General features: G+C 53.0%; 1 protein-coding gene across 18 annotated transcripts in view; it reads right to left on the bottom strand.

Moving 5' to 3' along the window:
- Nucleotides 1-27901, bottom strand: part of LOC133240635 (cadherin-23-like) — a 377180-nt gene that overhangs the window by 213420 nt on the left and 135859 nt on the right. For all 18 annotated transcript variants that reach the window (XM_061405805.1, XM_061405806.1, XM_061405792.1 and 15 more), the window contains 3 exons: nt 25283-25425; nt 24278-24325; nt 24073-24165 (listed from right to left, as the gene is read on the bottom strand). In XM_061405805.1, coding sequence (XP_061261789.1) covers nt 24073-24165; nt 24278-24325; nt 25283-25425 — 284 coding nt within the window. The remainder of the gene's footprint in view (nt 1-24072; nt 24166-24277; nt 24326-25282; nt 25426-27901) is intronic.

Raw genomic sequence — 27901 nt, 5'->3', positions numbered from 1 at the left:
TGTGTGATGAGGGGCGTGGCTGAGACGCTCACCCTTTAAGTCTGACGGTCTCCCCACCCTCCAGTCACACCACTGAGCGCTGCTGTGACAGGTCCTTTGCATCGCCCCAGCCTCTTTGCCTTGTGGGGACATTCTTACCTTATCTCCTGTCACACTTCATGCCCCAGCTGACCCCACTGACCTCTTCTGGGTCTGGATGGAACAGGAGGGGTCTAGATTGACCATGGGTGGTGGGTTTCCATCCCCCACTGTCTGTAGTTCTACCTGCCCACAGGGTGAGTCTCTAGACCCACTGCAACCACTCATTTCCTGTTTCAGGACAGTCTTCCTCCCACTCTCATCCAGTCATGCCATCACTCCAAAATCTTTAGAGACTATTTCCACTGTATGGAAAGCAAACGCTCCCCACACGTTTCAGAGCCCTGGGAGTTTCTTCCTTCCCACTGGCTCCAGCCCACTCCTTCCTCTTCCCTGAATGCCTTGTGTGATTCAGCCAGGCCAGCCCCCTCCTCATCGGCCCCAATCACACCACACTCTCCCCACCTCTGCTCCCCTGTCCTCTTCCTAGAACATGCCCCCTTCATCACCCTGGGTCCAGGGGCCTCAAGTCCTCTTTCCACAGAAGCCCTTCTGTCCCCGCAGGCCCTCAAAGGTCTCTCCACTGTCTCTCCATCAGCAGCCCCCCAGCTTGTACCCCACAGAGTGATACTTCCCCCCAGTCTCCCTGTCCCCATGAATTCCTTTTGTTTTAGGTTCTCCATCCTTTGATGAGAATGTGGGCTGTCTGAGGGCAGGGAACACACCAAGGCTGAAGGAACTTGACCCTCCAGCTTACCCTCTGACACCCAGCCAGGGTGGGGCTCAGGGCAGCTAATCCCTCAACATGCAGACTGGGTGCTTCGGCTGAGAGAATGTGGCCTTTCCTTGGCAATTTCCCTGTCCTGGGCTGGCGATGTCTGTGTCAGGTACAGGCACTCTCCTCGGTGTCCAAACTCATGCCACAAGCAGAGAGCTACCAGCTCAGCACTTCTGGATGACAACGGAATGGAGATGTGATGCCAGTTGACTGGCATAAATCTTCATGTTTCCAGTGCACAAGGGCGAAGGTGGGCCCCAGCCATGCCCTGGTCTGACTAACCGAGTCCCTGCCCTGGGTGGGGATCGGGGAGGGTCACGTCAGGGGCCCTTGCCAGCCTCAGGGCAGATGCCACTGGGCGTGAGCAACACACAAAACTCTGCTACTGGGCAGACACAGGTCAAATACCCTGCACAGCCCCACGCAGTCACAGTCCATTATGATGGATGTCTTCCCATCAATGAAGCTTTCTTCCTGTTCCCTAAGACACACTGAATGGTCTCAACGCATGGCAGTTTTCCAGGGCTACCAGGATGTGAAGCAACACCAGGATGTGGCACAAAGCCTCCTATGATGCCCCAAACCCCAAGACGTTTGAGAGTCAGGATCAACTTGAAAAATGAGCAGACACCTGGTGTCTGTGGCTGTGAAGACCCCTTTCCCCCTGGAATAAGATCCAGGAATCAGGAAGGGCCTGGGCCCTGTATACAGAGGATCTCTCTCCCAGCAGAAAGTGACGATCTGATCAGGAATGCAAAGTAGGGACGAAGGAAGACACGGGCCATAATTTACACAGTGTCTTTGGGCTTAACCAGAGGTTATAAGTACCATCCACCCCGCCCCCAGCCAGTCTGCCCTTCCTTCAGTTCTACTGCTGTCTTTCTCCTGCTCCATAAACCACCATCTCCAAGCCATAAAAAGTGCAATGAGCAGTCTGGATGGAAGAGATTGGGCATGGAGAGGGCAGTCAGCCGTGCTTCCCTGAAGAGCCTCAGAGGACGCAAGCCGGCAGCAGAGTGAGCCTGGCCCCCAGGGACCCTGCCCTGGTCACCCGCGCAGGGAGGAGACGATGGGGGCTCTTGGCAACAGGCTAGGAACTATTGGTTTTCTCAGCTAAAAGGACCTCTTCCTTCTGCCTGCCCAAGCTGATGGGCAGCCTCCAGGCTCCTGGAGCTTAAAGTGAAAGTGAATCCTATAGATCTCCAAGCCTCAGTCTTTGGTTCCAAGCAAAGTCGTCTGTGCCAGCGTCTATACCTGTCTTACCCTTGGCGTCCAGCATGCATGGCAGTCTTTGCCCTCAGAACAGAGCCAATGGACCTGGAAGTCAGGGCAGAGGAATGACCCTTAAAAGACCCCTGGAGCCTACCACTTCCGGTAACCTGGTCTGACCATCCAATGAGTTTAACTGGTGGTTTTGATGTGGATGGTGGTGGTGGCAACACTTTGGGAGAAATGGAGATGGGCATGCTTGTCAGGTTGGCAAGACTTCTGAACACCAGGAATAGGAGACGATTCAAGAAAGTACCCAGCTCAAAGAGGTTTAAATAAACTTACTTCTATATCAGCGACCAAAGACTGAAAGTGGGTGGAGCTGCTGGCAAGTGGGGCTGGGAGACCCCAGGACAATAGGGAGTTGTGCCGGGCAGACTGAAGGTACTAGAGTGGTTGGTCGCAGCAGCCAGTTCTTCCAGGTGTGGAAGTGGCAGGAAAAGTGTGAGAAATCAGGACAGATGTCCCTTGGTTGAGTTGAGGGGGACCGTTCCACAGGCTAGTTTATGAGCCAGCGTGACCCAGATTCAGCCTGAGATGATGGACACTTGCCCCCAAATTTTATGGATCTGGGGTGGGCCGGAGGTGTGCTGGCCACTTAGAAGGAACCAGTGGTAAGTGGGGATAATCACACAGCCGGGTGGGGATGAGACTGGGCATCTCAGTGAAGGGACGCAGCAGCGCCTCGAGGGACAGCCTGACACACTTAGGAAAGGCATCAGAAAACACGGGCTGTTTATCATAAAATCGGTAGAGAAAATAGAATGGTTAAAATTCAGAGCCTGGCTGGGCATGGGGCGCGGGGGCCGGGGGGAGCCTCAAAGGAGACGCTTTCTGAAACCTCAGGAAAAAACAATGCAGGGAAACGAGAAGTGGGACAAGATGCCTTTTCTGGAACAGGGAGTTATAGGTTTAGACAGTCTGTGGTGGTAATGGGGGGGCGGGGGGGCTCAGAGAAAGAATACTTGCACAGTGCGCTCTGCCTCACCCATCCATCCTTTCTGCAGCCATGACAGACCCTTCCCAAAAGCTCAGCTATGACTGCATCCTTCCCTGGCCTCCACCCCTCTTCACTGTCTAAGAGAAGAAAATCTACTTACTGGGATACCTGGGGTCCTTTATATTGAGGCTGTAATCAACATACGTTTTTATCTTATGTCCATGGGGCCTATTCCAGCATTTCTTCTCACAGCTCCCCAAGCAACCCTGGCCTTTTTCTGACTCCACACCTTTCTTCATGTTGACCCTGCCCCACACCCGCAGGCTGCCCTGCCCTCCATCTCAGCCCATTCAGCGTTGAGCAAGGCTGCCTCCCCCATCAAGTGCCTTCCAGCCTCCACCTCCAGCGAGTGTTTGCAGGTGTCCAGTTTAGCCAATCTCCGCTCACAATTATGTGCATCTCCCTCATTAGACTAGAAGTTCCCAGAGGCCAGTGCTGAGGGGCACATGTGGTTTCTCATCTCCCCAGAGCCAGTAAGTATTTGTGGAACTTATTACCCATAAAGTTGAAGGCTAAATACAGCCTGGCAGGGCTAACTCTGTGAGGTGGGCAGGGTGGCTGTCACATCCTTCCTGTGTCAGTGAGGAAGCCAAAGTCCAGTAGGAAATGACACCCCAAGTCCCCTGCCAGTGGCAGAAACAGGACTAGAATGAGGGGGGCTTGCGGTTCTGAAGCCCGTCACGCTGGGTCTCTCCTCAAGTGCCAGCTAAGCCAGGCAGTACCAGAGACCCGTGCTGTACACGGAGGTGGACCCCAGCCAGGAGACGCCGGAACCACAGGGCACTGTTATGCCCGGCAGTGCTAACTCTAGTGCTGCGTACATACCGACAATTAGAAACACTTGCCAGTGGTCAAACTTAATGCTGTTAATCTGAGACCTCCAGAGCTTAGCATCAGGAAAACTCAAGGGTAGGGATTCAAAAGACCCAGCTAGCCTCAGTCTAGTCCAGAGTGGCCCAGGTGGGCTTCAGGGAGGGTTCCATGGAGAGTGGAAGAAGGTGCTGGCAGTGGTCTCAGCCTCCAGAATCAGAAGGCTAAGGGTTAACCTGCCTCCTTGAGTTTCACCCCCTCTACCACCCTGTCCAGACACTCAGTTCCCCTGAAGAAGGACCTGCCATTACCCTGATTGGACGCTCCAAGATAATCGCGGGGCCTCTGAGCCCAGCTGCTCTTGTGTGCACTCTCTTCCCCAGCCACAGCCGGGAGGCGGGCCGAGCAGCCTCAGTGAGAGGCAGATGGGGCTGTAATGAACTGAAGACATGTGACAGCTACGGGGAACAAGTTCATCAATTAGAGCCTTCCTGCCTGAGGACTTCTGGGAAGAGCTGCAGTGGGGGAGGGAGGGGGCCGACTGGTTTCCCTGCAGAAGGTCCTGATGCCTCAAGCCACCCAAGCCCCTGAAGGGGCCTCAAACTCAGCTCCCAAGCAGGTGCTTCTGCCTTTTGCTGTGGATATCAGGGGACTCGGAGGGACTCCCTCTTTCCAGGAGGGGCTGACTATCAGTTTCCCTGAGGTAGGACTAACAGTTTTCTGAACAAGAGGAAAAAATCTTCATTCCAGTCCCAAACTCTTCAGCTTCTGAGAAAAACTGAACTTGGGAGCTCGGTGTAAAAATGAACACTGCTATCCCCTCTTTGCTTCTGACCTGCACACTCAGAGGCCAAGAGATGAGGAGTATCTTAGTCCCAAAGGGGCCAGGGCTGAGGTACCACACTAATGTTGAAGTGGACCAGGTAGGATCTTAAAAATGTCAGCACTTCCTGTCTGCACAGTAAGTGCCAAATGTGGGTGTTGGCTATGGCTGGAAGGATCAGGCAGTGATGGCCTTTGGAGGCTCCCTGTTCCTCAGGACTCCAACCCAACTCAACCTGGCTTTGCCCCTAGGGCTGGGAAGGGTGAGTCATGCCCACATTCCTAAAGATGGGGCCCTGAGCTATTTCCTAAGAAGCAAGGCTGAGGAGCAGAGGGCAGTCACACACTGGTGAGGTGAGTGTGGTCACCATTTATGCAGGTGAAGACTGGAGATGAATCCCAATTTTATGTATTTTAAAATCAGGGGCAAATGGGCATCTTAGAATGGAAGAAACAGAATATTTCAGGAGGTATGTTAGTGCCAGTGGAGTCTGAGAACCCCCAACTAAGAGGGTTCAGAATCCTGAATGGAGACACTGGGCTTATTACCTCCAGGTCTTGGGAGTACTAACTATTTGCCCTGACCAAAAGCTAGAGGAGATGAAGCCCTGGGGTCCACAGCCGGAGGAAATCCTGGAAGAAAGGATTACTCTGAGGCCCTCCCTGGTCCTTGCAAGTCCTTACATGCTGGAGCTAATGGGGTCAAGGTGGTGAGTTCAACCACATGGCAGCCTCCTGTGGCTACACTATCACACACTGACCATAATAACGGCCAGCAAACCTGGATCCATGCAACAGAAGTGGTATGCCAGCATATTCCAGCTCGACATACGAAGCATCTTCTTACAATTTAGAGATGCCTGAACTTGTCCTGGATGATCCCAGGGGAGCTGGGAGCCCCACACCATAGGAAAATGTCCAAATAGAGGCATTTCTTTGCCATGCGTATTGTGGTGCTGCTTACTGGAAGACTGTCTGCAAGCTGCGTGACTTTGAACAGTCACTTAACACCTCTGGGCCTCTGCTTCTTCATCTGCATAATGGAAAGAGTGAACACACCTTTCTCCAAGGTGGTCTAAGAATGAAATAATGCCGAGAAAATGCTGAGCACTGTTTCTGGCACACAGGACGTGTTTGATAAGCATTAGCTGTCCATTAAGTATTAACCCTATGTATTACTCTATTCACTGGTGGGACATAGAGGTGGAAAAAATAAGCACCCAGACTCCTCCCTCTTGTGATGGTCACAGGGGCCGTGAATGCAAAGCTAGGAGGGTTGTTAGATGAGAGGCTGTCAGAAAGGTAGGTGTTAAGAAAAGAAGGCAAGAGGAGGTGATCCACCTGCAAGAGAGACCCTGCCTTGCACACCTGCCCACCTAGCACACCAACCAGGCAAGAAGAATGCCACGGCGATCCATCACGGTCCTTGGCATAGCAGCACTGAAGGATGAGGGAAGTCAGGTCTGAAGCAGAAAGGGTGGATGGGTGGGCGGGTGGGTGGGGAGGCTTCAGGCGCAGTGTGGGGTGGGAAGTGGGCGTGACAGCCTGTGGAGACTGTCCTCGGCTCCACCCAGGCTGCAGGCATCAGCAGGGTAAGAGGAAGCGCTGTACTTGGTTGGGACCTAGCAGAGCAGAGCCAAGGAGGGCTGGGCCACTCTGCCCTTGCTGGGCCTGGCACACAGGCCCAGAAGTCCCCGAGGAGGGCTCGTTAGATGCCAGTGGAGTCCTGTGCAGGGAAAGCCTGGCTGAGAGAGATAAGCTGCAGCATGCCAGCACAAGCCCCGGCTCCTCGGAGCTGCCAGAGCACATATTAATGGGACCCATTCAGCTCAGCCTTCGTGGCAATTAATAATGGGCCAGGCAGAAAGACTGAGTTCGGTGTGTGTGTGTGTGTACATGCTGGGGTGGGGAGTGTAGGCTGTGTGTGTGTACACACGCTGGGGTAGGGACTGTAGGCTGGTTTGCTGGGGTGGCTCAGTTTCTTTCCTCAGGGATAACTCCTCCCTGCAGCAGACTCTGTCCCCATTCCCAGCTAGGGGAGAGGGGCTGGTTCAGCCTAACCCCTCCAGCTGAACTCTCTGGGCAGGGAAGAGGCAGGAGGCAGGAGAGGGCCTGTTCCTTGGGCTTCTGGGGCTCAGGAAGCCCCATGCCCACTCTTCACACCCAGGTGGGGCTGGAGTGACTGAAGAGAGAGACTCTGGGTCTGAAGGTACAGGCGTGACACACTCGAGTTCTCTTCTCCCTGGACTTCCATACTCTGCAGGAGAAACTGCGAGACTGGGCTGAGGGAGGAGGAACACGGGGATGCAGAAGTAGCACAGAGCGACCGCCTGGAGTTTGGGGGCAAGCTGGTGCAGTGCCTGTGTGCAAAATCAGGAAAAGATGGCCCTTCAGAGTGGACCCTTCCCGCAAGTACATAGCTTGGTGAGCACACTGATCTATGGAGCCAAGAAAAATGTGCTCCTTTCTCCAGGCAATGCCACCAGCTCTGACGTATGCGGCTTCATGAGCAGTGCTGGGCTGGACTTTATCAGGGCGCTCCTGCTTGCTCGGTGCACCACGTGCACAGCCACAGGGGGCAGCCTTGCTCGGGAGCAGCCTACGGTCCCTCTGGGTGTCTCTTACATCTGGGCCCTAGACTGAGAATCTGGGTCCCTCCTGCTTGGCCCTGGCTGCTTCCTGTACCTTTCCTCCTCAAAGTGAGGCTGTGGACCACTGGCATAGGCATCCCATGGGAGCTTGGTAGAAACAGGGTCTCAGGCCCCACCCCAGACCTACTGAATCAGAATCTGCATTTTAACAGGATCCTCAGGTGATTCCGCTGTGCAGTAAAATGGCTTAGAAAACACTGGGGCTGTCCAAACACTGGCAGAGAAAGGGCAGAATATAGACGGAGGGGCAGAGACTGAGGAGCGGGCAGAGAGAAAGGAGAGCTAGGTGAGGAGAGATGCAGAAAGCAGAGAAAGAGACCCTCTACAGGTAGGGGCGGGAGAAGACAAAGCAGGGAGAAGGGCGCAGAGGACGCAGTGCCAGCCTGTTCCGCTTGTTTCAGTCCAGCGTCCAGGCCCCTCCTCCTAGCCCCAACATAGCGGGGACCCGGCTATCTGCTCCAGGTGGGTGGAGGCCCGGCCTGGCAGCTCAGAGTCCCAGGGGAGCACATTTCAGGGCAGGAGGCCTGTGCCCCTCGGGTGGGGAACAAGGGTTTGGGGGGCCTGGATCCACTTCATCTATCACCCCCCATCTCTGCACAGGCCTGATTTCATCAGGGTTCCCAGGCTGGTACACAGGCCTGTGAGCCTCAATCACTCCTTTCGCACTGTTCGCAGGAAGAGAATAGCTTTCAGCTCAATTACCCTTCACATTCCAATATCATAACGCTCCGATGAGGCTTTTTAACCAAAAACAAAAAAGCCGTGTCTGCCACAGGCCGGCTGCAAGGCCAGCCGTGCAGAAGGGACGGCCCTGCCTGCCTAACGGCCCCCAGGTGAGACTATGAGAAGGGAACGGTCCCAAGGTACCAGCTACCCAGAGAGGACCTTGAGGTCCAGGGCCCCAGTTTACCGACAACACATGCCCTGCTTCTGCTCGTCAACCACTGGGCCTAAACAACAACGAGGCCTGGGACAGAATGCGGAGGCCCACGCCCAGAGGGGCAGCAGGCAGTGCCGTGCCCCAGCGTGGTCTGCACATCACAACACTCATCCTACTTCCTCCTTTTGGGGCAGGGATGCTATCCAGACCCCTCTGAGTGCCACGACACAATGGCCTAATTCAGCCGGGCCACAACCTGGGGACCTGGGGTCTAGTCTTCAAGTCATGCCATACCCATTGGCTCATGTGCTTTACAACAATGATGACTAGTTAGGAAGCTAGCTAGAGCTAAGGTTAAATATTAACGCCACTGCATTGGTGTGTAAACTGAGGCCCGGGGAGATGAAAGAGGTCCAAAGGCATGAAGTAGAATCTGTCTGGTGTTTCTTTAAGATACACTGCTGCCACGGGAGGTGAGGGGTGGGGGGTGGAGGTGGGGCGCAGGGGGGAAGTCTCCTCCAGTCCAAAGAATCTAGGCAGGAATGAGCTTCTCTCTACTCCCCTATGTACGCAGTGAGTGTCCCCACCTGAAACTGTTCTCACGGGGGAGGCATAACCCAGGGTCTACACCACGAGTCCTGCATGCTCAGTGAATTCCCGGTGAGCACACACGTTCCACACCTTGGAGGGCTCCAGAACAGTGCCCAGAGAAGAAGGCTGGCCCCCGCTCCCAAACAGCTGTGCTTTATCTCCCTGGCCAGCTCAGTGCTAATGGCCTTGATGGCCACGTCCCTCCCAATGTCCTCCTGGCCTCCTGTTGGCTGTGGCCAATTTGCTCGTGATTTACCACTCCGGGGCGCTGACCCGTGAGGGAGACACACGGGACAGAAGGAGGCAGAGCGGATGTCATGCCTGATGCGTGTGCACGCGTGCGTGTCCGGGCGCAAGGGTGGGGAGGCGTCTCTCCAGGAACGCGCTACCCAGCCAGGCTCTCTAGGACTGGGAGCAGGGTCTGGCACCCCCACCCTTTCGCTATCCCATGCTGATTATGGCACTAGGCACTGTGCTAGAGAGAGGAAGGCCAAGGGAGACCTTGAGGGCTGCCAGGAGCCACAGGCTGGAAGTCAGGCCCAGGAGCAGCCCTCTCACAATGGTCTGGAGCCTTCTGGGTCCTCTGAGAATCCAGGCATGCGCACAGGACACACCGCCCAGCCGTGAACACCTCCACGGCCCTGCCCCTGACCCACAGTCAACAGAGGCAGCACAAGCGTGGTGGGGCCCTGGAGGTGCACCCGCTGGGTTCACATCCCAGCTCAGCAACTGACAACCTTTGTGAGCCTTAAAATAATGAGGATAATCCCAACACCTACACCAGAGATGGGCAATGAAAAGTACCAGGTGAATGCATGTACAGTCTCAATTATTGTTATGGATGTGGTTATTCAGTGCTTTCCTCATGCCAGTACCCATGGCCCTTACGGGTCAAGGAATTGTAAGACACAGATTCCATCTTTAATCAGCTCACACACCTTGGAACTTGGGACCAGGAGGACCCATGCTTCAGACAAGTGGTATTGTCAGAAGCTGGAACAGGAGGTGGGAGGGAGGGCATGGCCACCAAGCCCATACCAAGTCCCCTACGTGTCTGGCATCATGTCCCTTCCTCAGCAATGCCCCTGAATCCAGAGGGCCTTTTCTATTCCTGTGGGGTCTGCACCCATCTCAGATATAAGGAAGCAGATGGGGAGTCCAGACACAGAGGAGGCCTCTCTTGGTCTCAGACCCAAGCTGGTCCCTGCTCCTCCCTCCTAGGCCAGACTGAGAACACCCTGCAAGTGGCCCAGGCTGCTGAAGGGTAGGGTGGCGAAGGGACAGGACAGACCAGAGAGAACAAATCTGCCAAGCTCATTTAGAGCTTCCGTGTCCAATCCTGCTGCCCGGAGGGAGGGAGTGGTGCTCGATTTCCACTCATGTCACATGTCACAAGGGACTTGGGAGTTAGGATGGGGTGGGAGGGTGGGTGGCAAGGCCGAGGACTCCTGTAGCACTAAAGCTGGGATGGGTGAACTGTCCTATTTCACCCATCAGCAATCCAGAAGGGGCCAAGCTTTGGGTGGTAGCTGCCCAAGTCCTCAAGCACTGGCCTCCCTGCCTGCTTTAAAGGTGCCACCGTGGGTGAGCAGGGCCCAGCTGGGACCTCCAGAGGCCAGGGACCATATCTCATTCCTCTTCTGTCCCCAGAACCCACAATGGACTTGGCATCCAGGAGGAGTCCAGGAGATACTTGATGAATGAGTGATCAAATGAAAGAGGGTGGGGTCAAGTGCGTGGGATTAATAACACTTCTGCCTCCCATCACTACTCCTGCAGTAGTCAAGCAGAGACCCCTCTCTGTCTCTGAGCCTGTTGGGGTGTGGCTAGAAGTCCAACATGAGTCTTACTGGACTAAAATTAAGCGGTTACGAGGCTTGCATTCCTTCTAGGGGCTCCAAAGGAGACTCTGTGTCCCTGCTTTTTCCAGCTTCTAGAAGTCATGCTCATTCCTTGGTCGGTAGCCTCTTTTTCCATGCTCAGACCATAAGTATAGCACCTTCAAATCTCTCTCTCTGACCGCTGCTTCCATTCATACCCTCTCTGATTCTCCTACCTCCCTCTTAAAAGGACCCTTGTGATTACAATGGGACCACACAGATCAGCCAGTTATCTCCCCAGGAAGGCCCATAACTTAATCATACCTGCAGAGTCCCTCTTGCCACATGGGGCAGCACAGTCCCAGTTTTCTATGATTAGGATATGGACACTTTTGGGGTTATTGTCTGCCTACCATACCCCACCCCACTAGATGACACCCTTTCCTCTAGCATTCCTGAGTAAGGCATCCTCATTTCCCAGTGCTGTCTACAAACTCTGGCGAGGCCAGGCTCAACCCCGCTGCAAAGGCCTTAGAGGGGGGTTCACAAGAACTGAGCTGCCTTCAGCATCTAGCTTTGGGAACAGGGCACACCAGGAATAGCTCATGAATGGCTCATGAACAGAGCGGGAGGGAGCAGCCGTGCAAAGATCCTGTGGCACCAGCCCCCAGGCACCAGGAAGAAGGTAGAGGCATAAGAAAGCACAGGTCAAAGGGAGGTGAAGAAGGGACTGGAGCCAGGTCTTGCCAGCCCAGCAGGATTCTGGTCACTGCCCTCAGAACACCACGGAAAGGTTTTAGCGACATCCCTTACACATCAGAGGAGCTTGGTACAACCGAATGAACGGATGGATGGACGAATGAATGAATGAGCCCGTCTACCTTGCTTCTGCCCCTCATTGGTGACCTGCCCCAAAACTGCCTTCTGCACAGCAACAGTTAATGGGGTCTCCCGGGCTTGCTCACTTATTTATTTCCCCATGGCTGCTGCTACCGACCCATGCAGCCCGAGCGTGGCTCCGTGGAAATGTCTGTAATCGCCAGCACACTTTAGGCATTACTTCCACACCATTTAGGGCTTTCCGCCCCAGTAGCTGCTGCTGCATGTCCCTCTGTCTCTATCGTTTGGGCTGGATTAGGTGGATTTTTTGTTGTTTTTTTAAAGGTCTGGTGGCCCCTGAGTTTGGGGAACCTGACGATGTGGAGAGCTGAGGAGAAAGACAATGCTTTGGAAGAATTTATTCTTCTTCTCCCACTGTCCTGGCCCTGCCCCAGCCCTGAACAGAGAAGGGGGAAAAAAACCAACAACAATCACTTCAAGCTGCTAAGAAGCCTTTAAAGATTTTTGTGTTTTCTCATGCAGGCCTGAGATTGGTTTGCTGATAGGAGCTGCAGCTCTGGAGAAGACTGAAGGAGCCAGATGCAATAAAGGTCACTTCAAGAAGCCGTCTCCTAAGCACACACCTCCCCACTCTCAGAAGCAGACAGACTTACAGTAAACCCCAAATCCCAAGCAGATACACTGAGGGTAAATGCATCTGGACTCACTCTGTGGGGGCAGAACAGAGGAAGCCATCTAGGACAAGCTGTGTAGCCCTGGGCAAGTTACTTAACCTCTCTGGGCCCATTTCTCCAGCTATAACATGAGGAAAATCACATCTTTCTTACCAAGGGGATGACTTCTATGAGGATTAAAGAAGGGTGCAAGAAGGAAGGGGCCCACCTTCTTTTGCCCTTCCCCTTCCTCTCAACCCAAGTTTCAGCTACTCCATTTCGTTCCCCGTGTAGCCTCCTGTCTCAGCTCCCAGGCAGTTCCACAACCACCTGCAGGGATGACCCACGGCCAGGGAGGGCTGCCTAGAGGGGATGCCCACAGGGGACAGTCCATCCGGCCTTGCTGTGTGTGGGCTGAAGGCTGAGCCCTGCACATCCATCGTCTCAAGTCACCTGCATGGTGGCGACCCCATATCAGCACCACACTCATTTAACCAGAGACAGGAAGTTTCCTAGAGACTCACAGGTGTAAGCTGGGAGCCCAATATTCAAACCACTAACCTAACCACTGTGGTTCTATTCACTGTGGGAAGTGACCTCCGAGAAGAAGCTGGCTGCCTGTACCCTGAATCTTAGGTGATTAAGAAAACCTTCCCCGGTGGCTCAGTGGTAAAGAATCCACCTGCAATGCAGGGGATGCAGGGAGATGAGGGTTGGATCCCTGGGTCAGGAAGATCCCCTGGAGGAGGGCATGGCAACCCACTCCAAGATTCTTGCCTGGAGAATCCCATGGACAGAGGAGCCTGGTGGGCTACAGTTCATGGGGCCTCAAAGTGTCAGACAAGACTGAAGTGACTGATTATGCACACACGCAATAGAATGTACATAATAAAATGAAAATGGGCAGAAGTAACCCATGAGGTTAGAAGCCAGGATACTGTTTACTTTCTGGAGGGAGGAGGAAGGACTAGAAAGGTCACAAGGGGGCTTCTAGATACTGGAGAGGTTCTGTTTCTTGATCCAGATGTAACACAAATGTATTCACTTTGCAACTAATCCATAAACTTATGAACAGTTATGGTTGCTCACTTCTCTATATATACACTTAGGTAATACACAGACTCAAAAAATGGAAGGAAGAGGGAGCAGGGAGGGAGTGGGGGAAGGAAAGAAGGAAGAAAGGAAAAGAAAACTCACGAAGCCTGCAGGGCCATTGGAGAAAACACAGGGGTTAATCCATCAAACCTGAATGAGGCTTCAAGTTCAGGGCCTTCTTATCTGTCCTGTAGTTTTACTCACACTGTGGAGTGGACAAGACTAACAGTCCTATCTGACAGAGGGGCAAACTGAGCCCTGGAAGGGGGAAGACACTCACCCAGCCACAGGTGGTGGGGCCCCTGACCTCGCTGGGCTAGAGCTCATCCTGCTTGAACTTGCTGAGCCGTATGGACAGGTGACAAGCTGGAGGGGCTGTTCACTGGCTGAGCCAGCCTGAGGAAGGCTCAGCACCCAGACCTGGGACTGGCTGACCTCTCTTGCCTGAGGCGAGGCCTGGTGCCATCCCAAGAAGGAAAGGCCAGGCCAAGGTAAGGACACAGAGGGTTCACCAAGGAGGAGGTTTAGAAGCCAGGGTCAGTGGAAGAGGTGTAGGAGCAACTCGAAGGGCAGGGACTAAGAGAGGCCTGTGCCTTCAAGTCCAGTGGAGAAGACCAAGTGAAGAGCCTGGGTCTGATCCCAGTGGGTCACTTCCAAAGGCAATAACCTTGGCAAGTCTTCCAACTCCTCTAATACTTGACTTGGGTATCTGTAAGTATGGACACAGAAGACCTCCCCTGCCCTCCCCACTCTGTTCCGAGAAAGGAAGAGTAGGGCTTGGCTAAATGATAGGCAGGAAGATGGCGCAGGGGGTTTGGGTGAGAACAGTTCAGGGGACGGCACGACATGAACACAGGTAGGGCGGCAGCAAAGTGAACAGACTGCAGGGAGGCTCTGAGACAGAAAGGACGGGAAAGCTGGGAGACCAAAGCCTCATGCAAACAGGATGGATTTCTACCATGCAGGGTTTGTGCTGGGAATGGTGGAGGCACAGCTGAGCTCACACTGGAAGATACCAACAGGGGAGGGGTTGGAGGGAGAGGCTTCCAAGCCTTTTCCCTCTCTTGGGGGCAGAGCTAGAAAAGGGGAGCAGGAGTGTGACCCTCCTGGACAAGGACGTGACCAAGCATTCAGCTCCTCATAGCTGGCAAGTCCCCATGCCATGGAGGTGGGCTGGCCGATGGATGGCGAAGACGGTGAACAACTGCACTGAACCTAGTGATCACGCCCAGGTGAAATCTCCCAGCTGCATCATCGCATCTGGAGAGAAGAGCTGGCTTTTTAACAGATGGACAGGAGGCTTCCACTTAAGGTTATTATAAAGAGGGAGAGTTCAGCCCCTCCCAGCTTCCAGCCAGCACCACAAAGTTGCAAAGTAACTAAAGGATGCTAAGGAATCACAGAAATTGTAATAATTTCATCACCCGAGACCTCTCCTCTTTCTCTCATTTCCTGGTAGAAAACAAGGTGGGTCAAGCCGCCTGTGAACGCATTAAATCAAGCTTATTGAGTGGGGGCCTCAATATTATTACGGGGGGTTGACAGGCCCGCCGCCAAGCCATTATGACAATATTCAAACTTGTCAGGGGAACTAGAGGGGCTGAGGCAAAATCCCAGAGCCCCTGAGAAGAGGCAAGGCAGAAGTGCAAGCTGGTGTCTGGCCCACACCCTCATGCGGGCTTTGCATCCAGAAGGCAGCCTGCGGCCACTGCCCCTGGGGTGTACGGGGTCTGTGGGAGACCAGGAGGCACCCCTCATGCCCCTAGCCCAGCTCTGGACATCCACCTGGGAAATCAGTGTTGCGCCGCCCACCCAGGCACGCCCTCAGTCTCATCACAGGCTCTGGAAACTGCATCTGAGAATCTTGCCCAGTCCCCTGAGGTCTTCAGCAGTTTGCCACTGGTTTAGCAGGTGGCCTTGGGCTCATCCTTGGCCCTCTCTGGCTTCCGATCGCTACAGAAGGTGTGATGGGAGGAAGTCAACTTGCCTGCCCGGGGTGCTGGTTTCCAGGAGCCTATCTGAAATGCTCTCTGCCTGTTGCCAGTAATTTCTAGGTGACTCTGTTTCCATCTGTCCCTTCTCATGTCTTTGTTTCATGCTTCCCAGACGTTTCCTGTCTCCCACTGGACTGTGAGTTCTTGACCACTGACACCCCAGTACCAACCATTCAGTGCATAGCAACAGAGCCTACCTGTCCAGCTGCAACTTGGACTTCAAGCAACTTTCCTGAAGTTCTTGGGGAACTTCTCAGAACAATAGGAACGTCGATCAACTATCCTGCGTGGGTGCTGCTTCATACACATGCTCTCACTGAACTTTCACAACAACCCCAATGTACCCCGATTTTATAGATGAAGAAATGGAGGCTCCAGGAGGCTGAGCCCCTTGCTCCCAGTCTCCCGCTGTGGAGTAAGAGCCCCTGTGTGCCTGGCTCCCCCACAGTGCTGCTGCAGGGACCCCATGCCACAGATCGGGCTCAGGTTCTTATACAGTGAAGCCACGGCTGCCCTTGCCTGCACGAGGGACCTTCTTCAACCCTGTTTCCTAAACCTGTCCTCCCACTCAAGGTCTAAAGAAGCCCCTCTGCCTAGAGGGAAAGGGGTGCAGGCAGGAGTTCTGCGCCCTTCCTCCAACAGGCCCCACCAGCGGAAGAGAACGCTAAGGAGAAAGGGAGATGAAAGATGCCAGATGGACTCTGGCGCATGAGGCTGACAGCCCAACAATGCAGCGGGAACATCTCCAGCAGGCAGCTATCATCTCCTTCCATTTAGAGGTTCTTTATTTAAAGGGTGGAGGGCACAATAAAAGGTAACCCAGCACGTGCCAGAGAATCCCTAATGCACACAAGCTGGGTTCCACAGACAGCCCCCTGCTTCGTATGCATGGTAGAGGGTCCTGCAGTCATTGCAACAGAATTATATGGGCCCCCAAAGACCCCCAGTGAGAATCAGTGAGGAAACTGATGTAATTAAGAACATTATTACCATTCAAACAAAATAATAATTTAAATTACATCTGGGCTCCTTTCACCTCCTGCTCCTGCACTGTCTTCCTTCCTCATGCTGAGGATGGTGGCGAGTGTCCACAGCCCTGGCCATGAACCCCAGGCAGGGAAGCAGGTGCCACAGGGGTCTCGGGGGATGGAGGGGGAGTCCTGGGCTTCACTCCACAGTGGGCATGAGGGAGCAAGGAGCTTCGAACTATGTGGCTGGGCTGAGCTCTCTAGGCCTGGATTCTGTGGGACTCCGTTTATTCCCTCCTGGACACCTAAGACTCAAGGAAGAGACGGCAGAAAGTTGTCGAATCATCCCTGCAGGCAGGTGGAGCAGGCTGGCATCTACCCATGTGTGTCGGTCTCTTACTTCTCACAAGTAATGCTGCGTGTAGATGCGGAGTCGGAAATCTTGGAGGCTGCTTTGGGGGGCTGACCCAGCAGGTCATGCAGAAGGTGCATCACTATGACCAGGGCTAGGTCCTGACCATTGGGATGGTCCTCACTGCAGACCGCTGGCAGAGGGCTCTGAGTGAAGCTTCTCCACCGGACCCCCACAGCCTGTGCACAGGGCTCATGGGCCAGCCCCAGCCTTGCATGGGGGGAAGCCTGTGCTCAGAGCCCAGAGTCCCCAGCTCGCCTCCCTGCATCCTGTCTAAATCAGGGCAACTGTTGGCAAACCACAGCAGGTAATGGCAGAGTGGCAAAAAGACCCATGCAAAGGTGCTGAAAGATGAGAGACAGCAAGACTATGGCTCTAGTTTCAAGACTATCTGACACCAGGGAACTTAGGGAAGGCAGTGACCTTGTACTGGTCTCAATTTCTCTCATCCTGAAAATGGGAAGAAAAATTGTCCCCTAACTTACAGAGCTGTTATAAGGACAAATGAAAGACAGTGAAAACACCAGGACACAGAGAAGACATCACTTAAGTGCACACACACTCACACACCACCACCACCACACACACACCTCCAGACTGTTGCAACAGCCAGCGCTGTTGCGTTGCTGTGTGCATAACTTCATGCTACAAGCCCAGAGCCTGCTGTCCTTGCTCTGCAGGCTGTGACACCCACTCAAGAAGGGAGGAGTTCTAGGGACTGGTCACTGTGCTGACAGGAGGGGACCAGAAAAGACACAGGCACCTCGGGATGCTCACCGCGGGGCACAGAGGCGTGACCCAGGGCCGCCACCCACTCTGCCTCCGACCAGCAGGATCCAGGGCCCCTGAGATGACCAATTGGTCTCCCTCTCCCAGATCAATAGGCGGGCAGTTATAGATGCAGAGGGGGCCGCTGAGCACCGTGGCCCCAGGGTATAAATTAATATGGCCTGTCAAGGGGCTGCCTCTCCTGGCATGGGAGATGACACTCTTGTGAGCAGAGCTGATACCTTAGGGGGATGGCAGGCACAAGCCAGTGGGAGTCCCTCTCATCCCCACTTCTTTCTGCAGCCTGAGGATGCAGTTTATAAATCATTCATCGTCTGATGGGCACACCTTGAGGAGGGCAGCTGGGGGCACTGCCATAGGGCCCAGTGGGGCTAATAAGTTTGGCAAGTCCACCTCTGAATGCTCTGGGCCACTCTGGGCTCCCCACATGCCCAGGGCACATGGGATGGCACAGCTGAGGTTCAAGGATTGGCAGGCAACAGTGGGCATCAGTGAGCGCCAGCAGTGAGTTCTTGGCATAAATCCTTCTGTCCTTCCAACCACCCAAGAGGCAGAGGAAGCAGCAGGGCTCTGCCCATTTGTGAACTTCACATCCAAGGGCCAGATCTTGGGCTGGGTACTGGGGACGCACAGGTACTTGAGCTCTGTCCCTGCTCTGTCTGGCAGGAGCGATGGGCATACAATGACTATAACTATGACCATTTATTGGGCATTTACACTGGGCTCTAGGCTAAGCAATTCTCATACATGGTCCCTTATACTTCAATCTCACAATAATTCTGCAAGGCATGCGTACTAACCTCCATTTTGTAGGTAGAATTGAAGTTACCTGCTGAAGGTCACATAATCAGACCTGTGCCTGAATCTGGCCCCATCCTTGCCTAGCTTTGGACAACTTATATAACCTCTCTACTTTCATATCCGCATCTGTAGAACGGGGACAAGAGTGGCTACCCCACGAAGTGAGGGCTCAGTCAGTGCCCATACCAGAAGAATAGTATTAGGCACACAGGAAGCTCTCAATAACAAGACCCCAACTTATTATTATCATCATAGAAATGAACTCTTTATTTTGTTTCACTGACAAATGATTATCAAGGATACTTTCCTCCCTGTTTTCCCATCCCTAGGAAGGACATGCAAGGCGTGACTTTGATCTGTCCTTATCAAGTGATATGGAGAGATGGTGTGGCCTGGTTGGGCCCAGGGCCAGGAACCCTGGGTTCTGGCTTCGATCACGTCCCGAGCCATCTTTGAAGATCTGAGAAGAGCTCCCAGTCTCTCTGGTCCCTTTTGACTCATCTCAGCCCCACTCCTCCCCACCTCCAACCGCATCCCCATCTTGTTACATGAAGCCAGGGGTGACAAAGATCTACACAGGACCTGTCTGTCACAGAAAGCTGGGCAGGGAGCCAGAAGGCCCACTTCCAGCCCAATTTGTTTCTACAAGGTAGCAGGGGGCGCTTGCAAGGGACACACATACCTGTACAGTCACTGTCCGACCTCAATAGGATCTCTGGTCAGGAGTTAAGGGTTTACCTCCTTCTTGGGGAAATTCCAACATATAGAAAAAAACTAGAGGATCTCGGAAAGTATATGATATTCAGAGACAACATAACTACTTCTCTGCATAACAAACTCCCGCTGCTAAGTCACGTCAGTCGTGTCCGACTCTGTGTGACCCCATAGACAGTGGCCCACCAGGCTCCCGTCCCTGGGATTCTCCAGGCAAGAATACTGGAGTGGGTTGCCATTTCCTTCTCCAGTGCAGGAAAGTGAAAAGTGAAAGTGAAGTCGCTCAGTCGTGTCCGACTCTTAGCGACCCCATGGACTGCAGCCTACCAGGCCCTCCGTCCATGGGATTCTCCAGGCAAGAGCACCGGAGTGGGGTGCCATCGCCTCTACTCATCCTCTAAGGTCCCATACGAATAGCCCGCATATATAGACCAGTTCACTCCTTCCACAGTTCACTCCATAGGTCTACTCCTTCCATCCCACTTTGCACATTCTAAGCTGCCACAGCATTTAATACATTTAGAGGTAGTTAGACATCTACTTACTTGCTTTTCTCCCTGTAACATTACCTTCCCTGAGCACAAAGACCCTGGTCTCAATCACTAGTATTTCACCAAATATATTATGAGCCACAAACTGGACTAAGGGCTTTTCCTACCGGCATTATTATAGCTCTCACAACAACCGCACAAGGGAAATACTGTCGCCCATCTTATAGATAAAAAAACTGAGGTCCAGAAAGATTAAGTTCCTTCCAAAGTTATACAGCCAACAAACAGCAGAATCTGTTTTTTCTACCCTGAACTGCCAAGCCAACTGAAAATCCCTGGGCCCCGCTCCATAGCTTTCAACAAATGTTTGTGTTCATTTCAAACAATTTGAGGGAATCAAAGCACGGTGGATCAGATTTGGGCTTTGAAGGACAGGCAGAATAGAGTTGGGCTGCAAGAATAAAGAAAACACTCCAGAACTAGTTAGAACAGTACAACATGTGTTTTACAAAGAAAAGAGACACATGCTCAGAGGCACTGGCTTAGCCCCTTGGCTGACAGGAGGACTCATGTGGAGGAATACCAGAAGATAAGCTGAGAAAGGTAGGTGGAGGCCAGATGGCTAAAAGCCCAGCTAAGGAGGCTGAACTTCTCGGAACGTCAATGACATGGCCAACCCTGACACTCCAGAGGCCCTCCTGAGCCCAGGGAGCCTCCTGGCACCATCTGTCCTCTGACCCAAACATCTAGGCCCTAGAGCCACCTCCCTGGGGCACAGCTGAAGGGCTGAGGGGCGGGGGCAGGAGGAGGAGCACGGGGCAGTGCTGAAGGTCAGCGAGGTGGGCACGCACGCCTGACGGAGGTGCTGGAGCAGCGCTGCTGGGCAGAGACACAGGCAAACACGTTTGAGCAAATTGGAACGCCATAAAAGTCTATTACAGCAAATCAAACAGCAGTCAGCATGACAGCCATTAGCCTGAAATGAATACACGGGGACTTAATGAGGTCTGTCGAGGCTGGCTTGGTGAATTAAGTTGCCAATTCTAGCAGGATTTCCCTTTTCTTTACAGACTTGAAAGCATCCACACTGCCTCGTTAGGGCTTCGACAAGTGAATTGCAGGGCCTTTCACCCTGATAAAATGGATAATTACATGTAGAACAGCTTAGTGAGGGGAGAGGGGTGGGCAGGAGGGGAACTGATAACAAACAAACCCAAACACACCTGCCCGGCTTAGGCACGGGCTTTCGGAGGGAGACAGGGCAGGTCTGGGAGGGCAGGGGGCCAGTGAACTTCTCTTGGAAAGGGGCAGTGCCTGGTCTTGACCCGCCTCCCACCTGCTCAGGTGCGAGGCCTGAGGACGTGATTCCCCATGGGTTGATGTCTCTAGGCAGCTGTGGACAGGCTGAGAGCTCTGAGAAACCCTCTGGTGGGGATGGCCACAGATGTTATCCCCCAGGGCGTGCTGTCACCATGGAGTTAAAAATGCAGCTTCCTGGGCCAGCTGTCCCCACTGATTCAGAATTGCAGGGGCCCAGGAATATGCAGCCTAACTAGTTCCCCAGGAAATTCTGATGGGGTATGTTTGGGAGCCTCTGATTCATCACCTCTCCAATACTCAGCACTAGATGGCTTCTGAAATATGGGCTTCTGCTTCTGTTTGCATAACTTTAGGGATGCGGAGCTCATTACATCCCTCAGCAGGGCTGGGGAGGAGACTGTGAAAGTTTCAATCAGCAAATTCTTCCTTATGTAGACCTAGAATTTACCTCCCTGTAACTTTTTCCTCCTGCCTATCCCAGGGTTCTGGGCACAACAGACCCCAATATTATCAAGACCCCTAGGGCTCGGGGGAGTGGAGGTCAGGAAGGTTAGGGATGACATGCAGGTGGCTGGGACTGCCAAGAGAGGAGCTAAGTGGATGGAGGGAGCCACTGGAGGTCTTTGCCAGCCCTTCAGGGAATAATGAAGTACTGGAGGATAAGAAGGAGCTGCTCATTTTGGATTCCTACTCAGACCATGGAACGTCAGTCTTGGAAGGGACCTGGCCAAGTGCCTCAGCTTAACAGCTGTTGGAGTTGAAGCCATCAGAGGGGCAACAACAGGTCTAAAGTCTTAGTTGTTAGCACTAGAACCCAGGTGTCTTGACCTCCAGGCTACCTCTTCCCACCATATAACACAGGAACTCTGCTGCTCACCTTGGCGAGCTTCTCCTGGAAACCCACCTCTTCCAGGAAGCCTATCGAGATTGCTCTGGTAACCCCTGAGGACTGATGTCTTGTGGGGTCTGTAGTGCCCCCTCCCCATTCCTCTGGTTTGTGTTCTCACCCTGTTCACACCCACAGGGCCTCTGCCACTGAATCATGCTTCTCAAGGGTGAGGGCCTGGGGTTTCCAGGGTGGCCTCCACGTAAGCAGGAGATCCCTGGCTGAAGCCTGGGCCAGGACCAGCAGAATTTTAACTGGTACTCCAGCTGGGACCTGAGTCCAGCAGCTAAGCTGTAGCTCAGATGACCACCCCAGGGCAGGGCTGGTCAGTGCCAAACCACCTTGGGTCAGGAGTGGCCAGGCCTCCATCCAGCTGACACCGCATCCCCACTGGCTGCATGGAGCTGCCCTGAGCAGGGCATCGAATATCAGGCCACTGAAGTGGCCCAGGGAGGCTTACACGCAGGTGAGTAAAGCACATGGGCCTGCCTCCAAGGACTGTGTGTCCTTCGAGCTAGCCCCTCTTGGCCCACCCTCTCCTCATCAGATGGGCAGGAGGCAGGCCACTTTATCTCACCTGTCCTCTGCTTTTATTAAAGAAGGAGGACTATGGCCCAGAGAGGTTGAATGACGCATCCTAATGGACCCAGAAATCTGGGGGCAGAGCAGGGGCTAAGCCTGGGGTCTCTGGCTCTGGCTCTGGCTCCCGTCATTACATACTCCTCTGGCCTCCCAGGCCTTTATGCAGTGAGAGCCTGGCACGGCGCCACGCTCACAGAACAGACACTCAATAAATATTTGTTAAATAAATGAACGACTGAAGAGGCTCTCTCCTTGAAGGCAGAGGCCTTTGGAGAATCCCGGGGGATTCCAATGGGGCAGTGTTGGAGGTCACATTTTCTCCTGGCAAGGGAGATAGGAAAGGCTGGCCCCAGCCCAAAGGCTGAGAGCAGGGATGCGACCCCTCATCCCCTTGCCACTGCTGCTGTCTGCTGCTCCTATGAGGGAAGGCAGAGGGCAGACATGCCTGCCAGGATGGCAGCTGAGCAATGGGTCCAAGGCTCATTAACTCCGAGCCATGCCCTTGGTTTCTAAGCCTGGGCCCGGAGTGCAGGCTGGCACGTAGAGACCCTTAATTAAATTATGGAGACTTCCAAATGAGCAGGGGCCCAGAGCCAAGCTGCAATCCTGGGCATGCCGGCCACAGCTCAGGGCACTGTGCCCCTGTGCTTGGGACTGCAGGGTCTCTCTCCCTGTGTCCCACTCCATCAGGGAGGGCATGAGTACCTCTGGTGTACCCCACCCGCACATTGGTCCTCTTTCTGGCACAAGCATAGGAGCCTTGACTCACAGCTGAGTAAGGAGGGCCAGCAACAGGAACATGGGAGCATGATACCAGGTTTCTTCATCCTTCAGGCATCTGAGGCTGCCCTGGGAGTCAGGAAGCTGGAAGTCAAGGCTGTGTGACCTTAGACAAGTCACTCTCCCACGCTGAGCCTCACTTTTCTCATCTATAAACTAAATAGGTATTTTCTAGAGCTCTTTCAGTTTCCTTATCCAATAACATAAAGGGGGAGAACTCCAATGCCACAGTGGCAGCCTGCCTCTCCCTAGTGGATACCATCTCCCATCCTCACCCTTTACTGCTGCTGTCCAACCCAGAGCCCCTAGGGCAGGCCTGAGGGACACCCAGTTAGAAGCTCTTTATCCGCCACCTTCAAGGTCTTTGAATCACTAACTGCCAGCCCAAAAGCCTGCCATCAGCCACCAGGGAGTGGAACAGCAAGCAATGAGAACCCAGGGGCCAGCAGCCAGCTTATAATCGAACCGTTCGTAATGCAATAATTTGTACTTCTCAATTACCAGCAATGGCTCGGTTTTACACTCATGCACTCATGCAAATACACTCAGAGTACACAAACAACCCAGAGGAGCCAACGGCCAGCAAGCCAGCGGGGCGAGCGTGGGGTTGGAGAAAGAAAGCCCCTCCCAGTCACTGCACGTGCCCTGCATCCTGGGGGGACTGTTCTGGCCAAAGCTGGGAGGCCTGGGGTTTTAAGTCTGCCACCCCACCTGTCCAAGGCCCACACGCTGTGAATGGAAAAAATGAGGTACAACCTGCCTCTCCCAACCTCTGTACTGTCCCTGACTCTGGCCAGAGTTTGGGGATTTATCCAGGGCCCTCTCTCAGGCATGAGGCTGCCACCAACCTGCTCTCTGCAACCAGCAGACAAGCCCCCTCAGAGGTACTGGCTTGGTCACCAGTGTGCCCAGAGCAGATGCCCAGGCTGACGAGAGGGCAGGAGAGAAGGAGCTGGAGCTGTGCTTCCCCCAGCATCAGTCTACACCCAGGTGGCCCCGGAGCAGCAGACCCCAAATGTCCCTCGAGTGTGGTCCCAGGGGCACCTACCTCAGGGATGCGGACACTGTAGGGCTGATTATGAAACGTGGGCGCGTTGTCATTCACGTCCCCGACCTGGATGTTCACCTTCCTTGTAATCACCTGGCAAGACAAGCGTGGGGAGTTAATGTCCGCCTCAGCCTCTGGCCTCTTTCCACCCGAAGGCCCAGGGACCCTGCCTCCCTGGGCAGCAGGGGCCTCGGGGGACACTCACCCCCTGGTGGTCGCTGACAGAGAACTCCACTGTGAACTCTGACTTGGTCTGAAAGAAAATGTAGGGAGGGAGAGAACAGAATTAGAGAGGCATGCTGAGGCCCTGAGTCCAGAGCCCTACATGGGGGTGGAGACCCTCCAGCATTGCCCTAAGAGCTGGTCTGGCACTGGATAGCTGAAGGCTTCCCTATAAAATAAGCATTGTCTTTTGGATTGGAGAAGTAGGTTCAGAATATGGATCTTTCCCATAAATTAAAAGTCAAGAAAGATTAAAAGTCAAGAATCTTGGGTTCTAATCTGGGCTCTGTCTCTAATCTGCTGTGTGATCTCAAGCAAAGTGTGGCCACTTCAATGTGAGGAGAAAGGAGGGGGTGGGTTTGTTCAAACACTTACTTTAATTTGCTAAAGGCTACTGTCATCAGTTCCCGTGTCTCTGGAAAATATCCTTTGGGGGAGCATTTGTTGTGGGGAGGGGGCGGTGCAGAATGTGGGAGACCTGGGTTTGATCCCTGGATTGAGAAGAGCCCCTGGAGAAGGGAGGGGCTACCCACTCCAATATTCTTTTTTAATTAATTAGTTTTTTAGTTGCTTTACAGCATTGTGTTGGTTTATGCCAACCCCCTCCAGTATTCTTGCCTGGAAAATACCACGGACGAGGAGCCTGGCAGGCTACAGTCTAATGGGTTCCAAAAAGTCGGACACAACTGAGCCACTGTCTTTCACATACATGGAAACAAGTGTGGCTCCCATGGAGCCTCTATCCTACAGGGGATGTCCCCAAGGTCACTGTCCCTCTTGCCTAGCCAATGTTGCCCCCTACTTGGAGACACTCCCAACCGCCCCATCCTAAAGCCAAATGCAGACATCAGCACTGGCCCTGGAAGAGGGACACCATTCAGGCAGGAAGATTCTGCTTAAGGGTGAGAAGACGATATACCATTTTCCTCTAGCCTGTGCCCCTGCCTTCCCAGGGAAGGACTGGGGCGGAGGTCGAGGCGGGTCATACCTCTCTGTCCAGCGGCTGCCGGAGCCACACCACGCCTGTGTCAGGCTCCACAGCAAAGAAGCGGGAGGCCTCCTCCCCAGACACGCCAAACACCAGGGGGTCATTGTCCATGTCTCGAGCCAGCAACTGGGTCACAGAGGAACCTGAAGTACCCACAGGGGACAGCAGAGGACAAAAACAGGAGGTTAGTCCATTCTTAAGCACCTTACTCAGGTAGCTGAGTTCCTGTGGGGAGCAGTCGCCCAATAGACCACCAGCAGGTCACTGACTGCTGCAGGACCCCTTTGCATCTTTGGCTCCACCCCAGGCTCCCTGCCTCTGCCCTGGTCACTTGTCACAGTGTTTAACAGGGAACTATCATTCACCTTGTTCTGTGACTTCCACCTATCCTCTTTTAACTTAGAGAAAGTGTTCTCCATGTGGCTCAGATGAACACAAGTCCACAGCCCTTCAATTCTTATGTTCCAAGATGGACACACTACTTCAGTTCAGTTCAGTTCAGTCGCTCAGTCATGTCCGACTCTTTGCGACCCCATGAATCGCAGCACGCCAGGCCTCCCTGTCCATCACCAACTCCCGGAGTTCACCTAGACTCACGTCCATTGAGTCAGTGATGCCATCCAGCCATCTCATCCTCTGTCATCCCCTTCTCCTCTTGCCCCCAATCCCTCCCAGCATTAGAGTCTTTTCTAATGAGTCAACTCTTCGCATGAAGTGGCCAAAGTACTGGAGTTTCAGCTTTAACATCATTCCTTCCAAAGAAATCCCAGGGCTGATCTCCTTCAGAATGGACTGGTTGGATCTCCTTGCAGTCTAAGGGACTCTCAAGAGTCTTCTCCAACACCACAGATCAGAAGCATCAATTCTTCAGTGCTCAGCCTTCTTCACAGTCCAACTCTCACATCCATACATGACCACAGGAAAAACCATAGCCTTGACTAGACGGACCTTTGTTGGCAAAGTAATGTTTCTGCTTTTGAATATGCTATCTAGGTTGATCATAACTTTCCTTCCAAGGAGTAAGCGTCTTTTAATTTCATGGCTGCAGTCACCATCTGCAGTGATTTTGGAGCCCCAAAAAATAAAGTCTGACACTGTTTCCACTGTCTCCCCGTCTATTTCCCGTGAAGTGATGGGACCGGACACACTACTTAGCCCTAGCCAATCAGAGCACAGCATCTCCCTGATCACAGTGATTGGTTCAGGGATGAGCATGTGACCCAAGCTGGCCAATCAAAGCCAAACCTGGCACTTCTACTGAAACAAATAGGAGAGAGGTGCTTTTCTTCCCCTGGGGGTTGGTCCTGCTGGCAGCCATCTTTGACACCACAGGAAGAGCCTGGCTGAAGATGAGGCCAACAAGGGGGAAAACAGAGCCAAATGGTACATGGAGAGAGATTCCTAATGGTTTGAGGGTTTGCAGTCAACTATACGTGATATTAGCTCTATCCCCTGGACTGCTCAGCTGTGTGAGCTAATAAATCAACCCCTCCCTTTTTTTTTTTTTTGCCTAAGTAGAGTTGGATTTCTGTCTTTTACAAATGGAAGCAATATGTTCTAATTCAGAAAATTTTACAAACCTGGCACTCATTCAACAGTGATTAGGTGCTGGCTGTGTGGTGTACACTGGAGTACACAGAGGTTAGGAAGATATGCAGCAGCAGCAGGGGACTCCAGCCTACAACCAGGTGACAAAGTCTAGCTCCTGTCCACAATTAGAGGACTCAGGTGCTGCCTTCACCAAGAAACAAACCAGGCATCAGAATGCCTGGCCTAACCCTGCCTAAGAAGTCTTAGAGTAGGTCACCTTCCCCTGGGGTTCACAGCAGCCCCCTCAGGTAGCCTTCAGGTAGGGTGACCAACCACCAAAGTTTGTCTAGGACTGAGGCATTCATTATTTCTAGGATGAAGCACAAGCTGGAATCAAGATTGCCGGGAGAAATAGCAATAACCTCAGATATGCAGATGACACCACCCTTATGGCAGAAAGTGAAGAAGAACTAAAGATCCTTTTGATAAAAGTGAAAGAGGAGAGTGAAAAAGTAGGCTTAAAACTCAGCATTCGGAAAACTAAATCATGGCATCCAGTCCCATCACTTTTTGAAGGATTCAAAACTTGGGATTTTATTTAGAAAAGAATGCTGATGAGCTTTTCTAAGTCACCTTGGGAAAGAATTTCTAACGTGACTATGAGAACCAGTATTCTGGAGCACTAACCACATTCCAGATACCTGGCTAAGGATTTCTGTGTAATATCTAATTTAATCTTTCCTGTTATTGTCCTCACTTAACAATAAGGTAACAGAATGATTAAGTAATTTACCATGGCCACACAGTTAGCAAATGGCAGAGTAGGACTTCAAAGCCCAGGCATTCTGCCCCAGTGCCCCCATTTGTTTCCACAGTCTTACAAATCTCAACACTTGATATGTGAACTCAAGATTCAGGACTTCCATGGACATGACTCTATCAGGCCCTAAGTGACTCAGAAAAAGAAGATACTGGGCAAGCATTGGGCTCTTATGAAATGCCAGACATGAAATGTGAGCCCATTCAAATCGGTTCTTTCACTAAATCCTCTCAACAACTCTGTTTGGTAGTTGTTTTTCTTCCCATTAT

This window comes from Bos javanicus, chromosome 28 (assembly GCF_032452875.1).
Source record: "Bos javanicus breed banteng chromosome 28, ARS-OSU_banteng_1.0, whole genome shotgun sequence".
NCBI lineage: Eukaryota > Metazoa > Chordata > Mammalia > Artiodactyla > Bovidae > Bos > Bos javanicus.
This window is presented reverse-complemented; position numbering and strand designations above follow the sequence as displayed.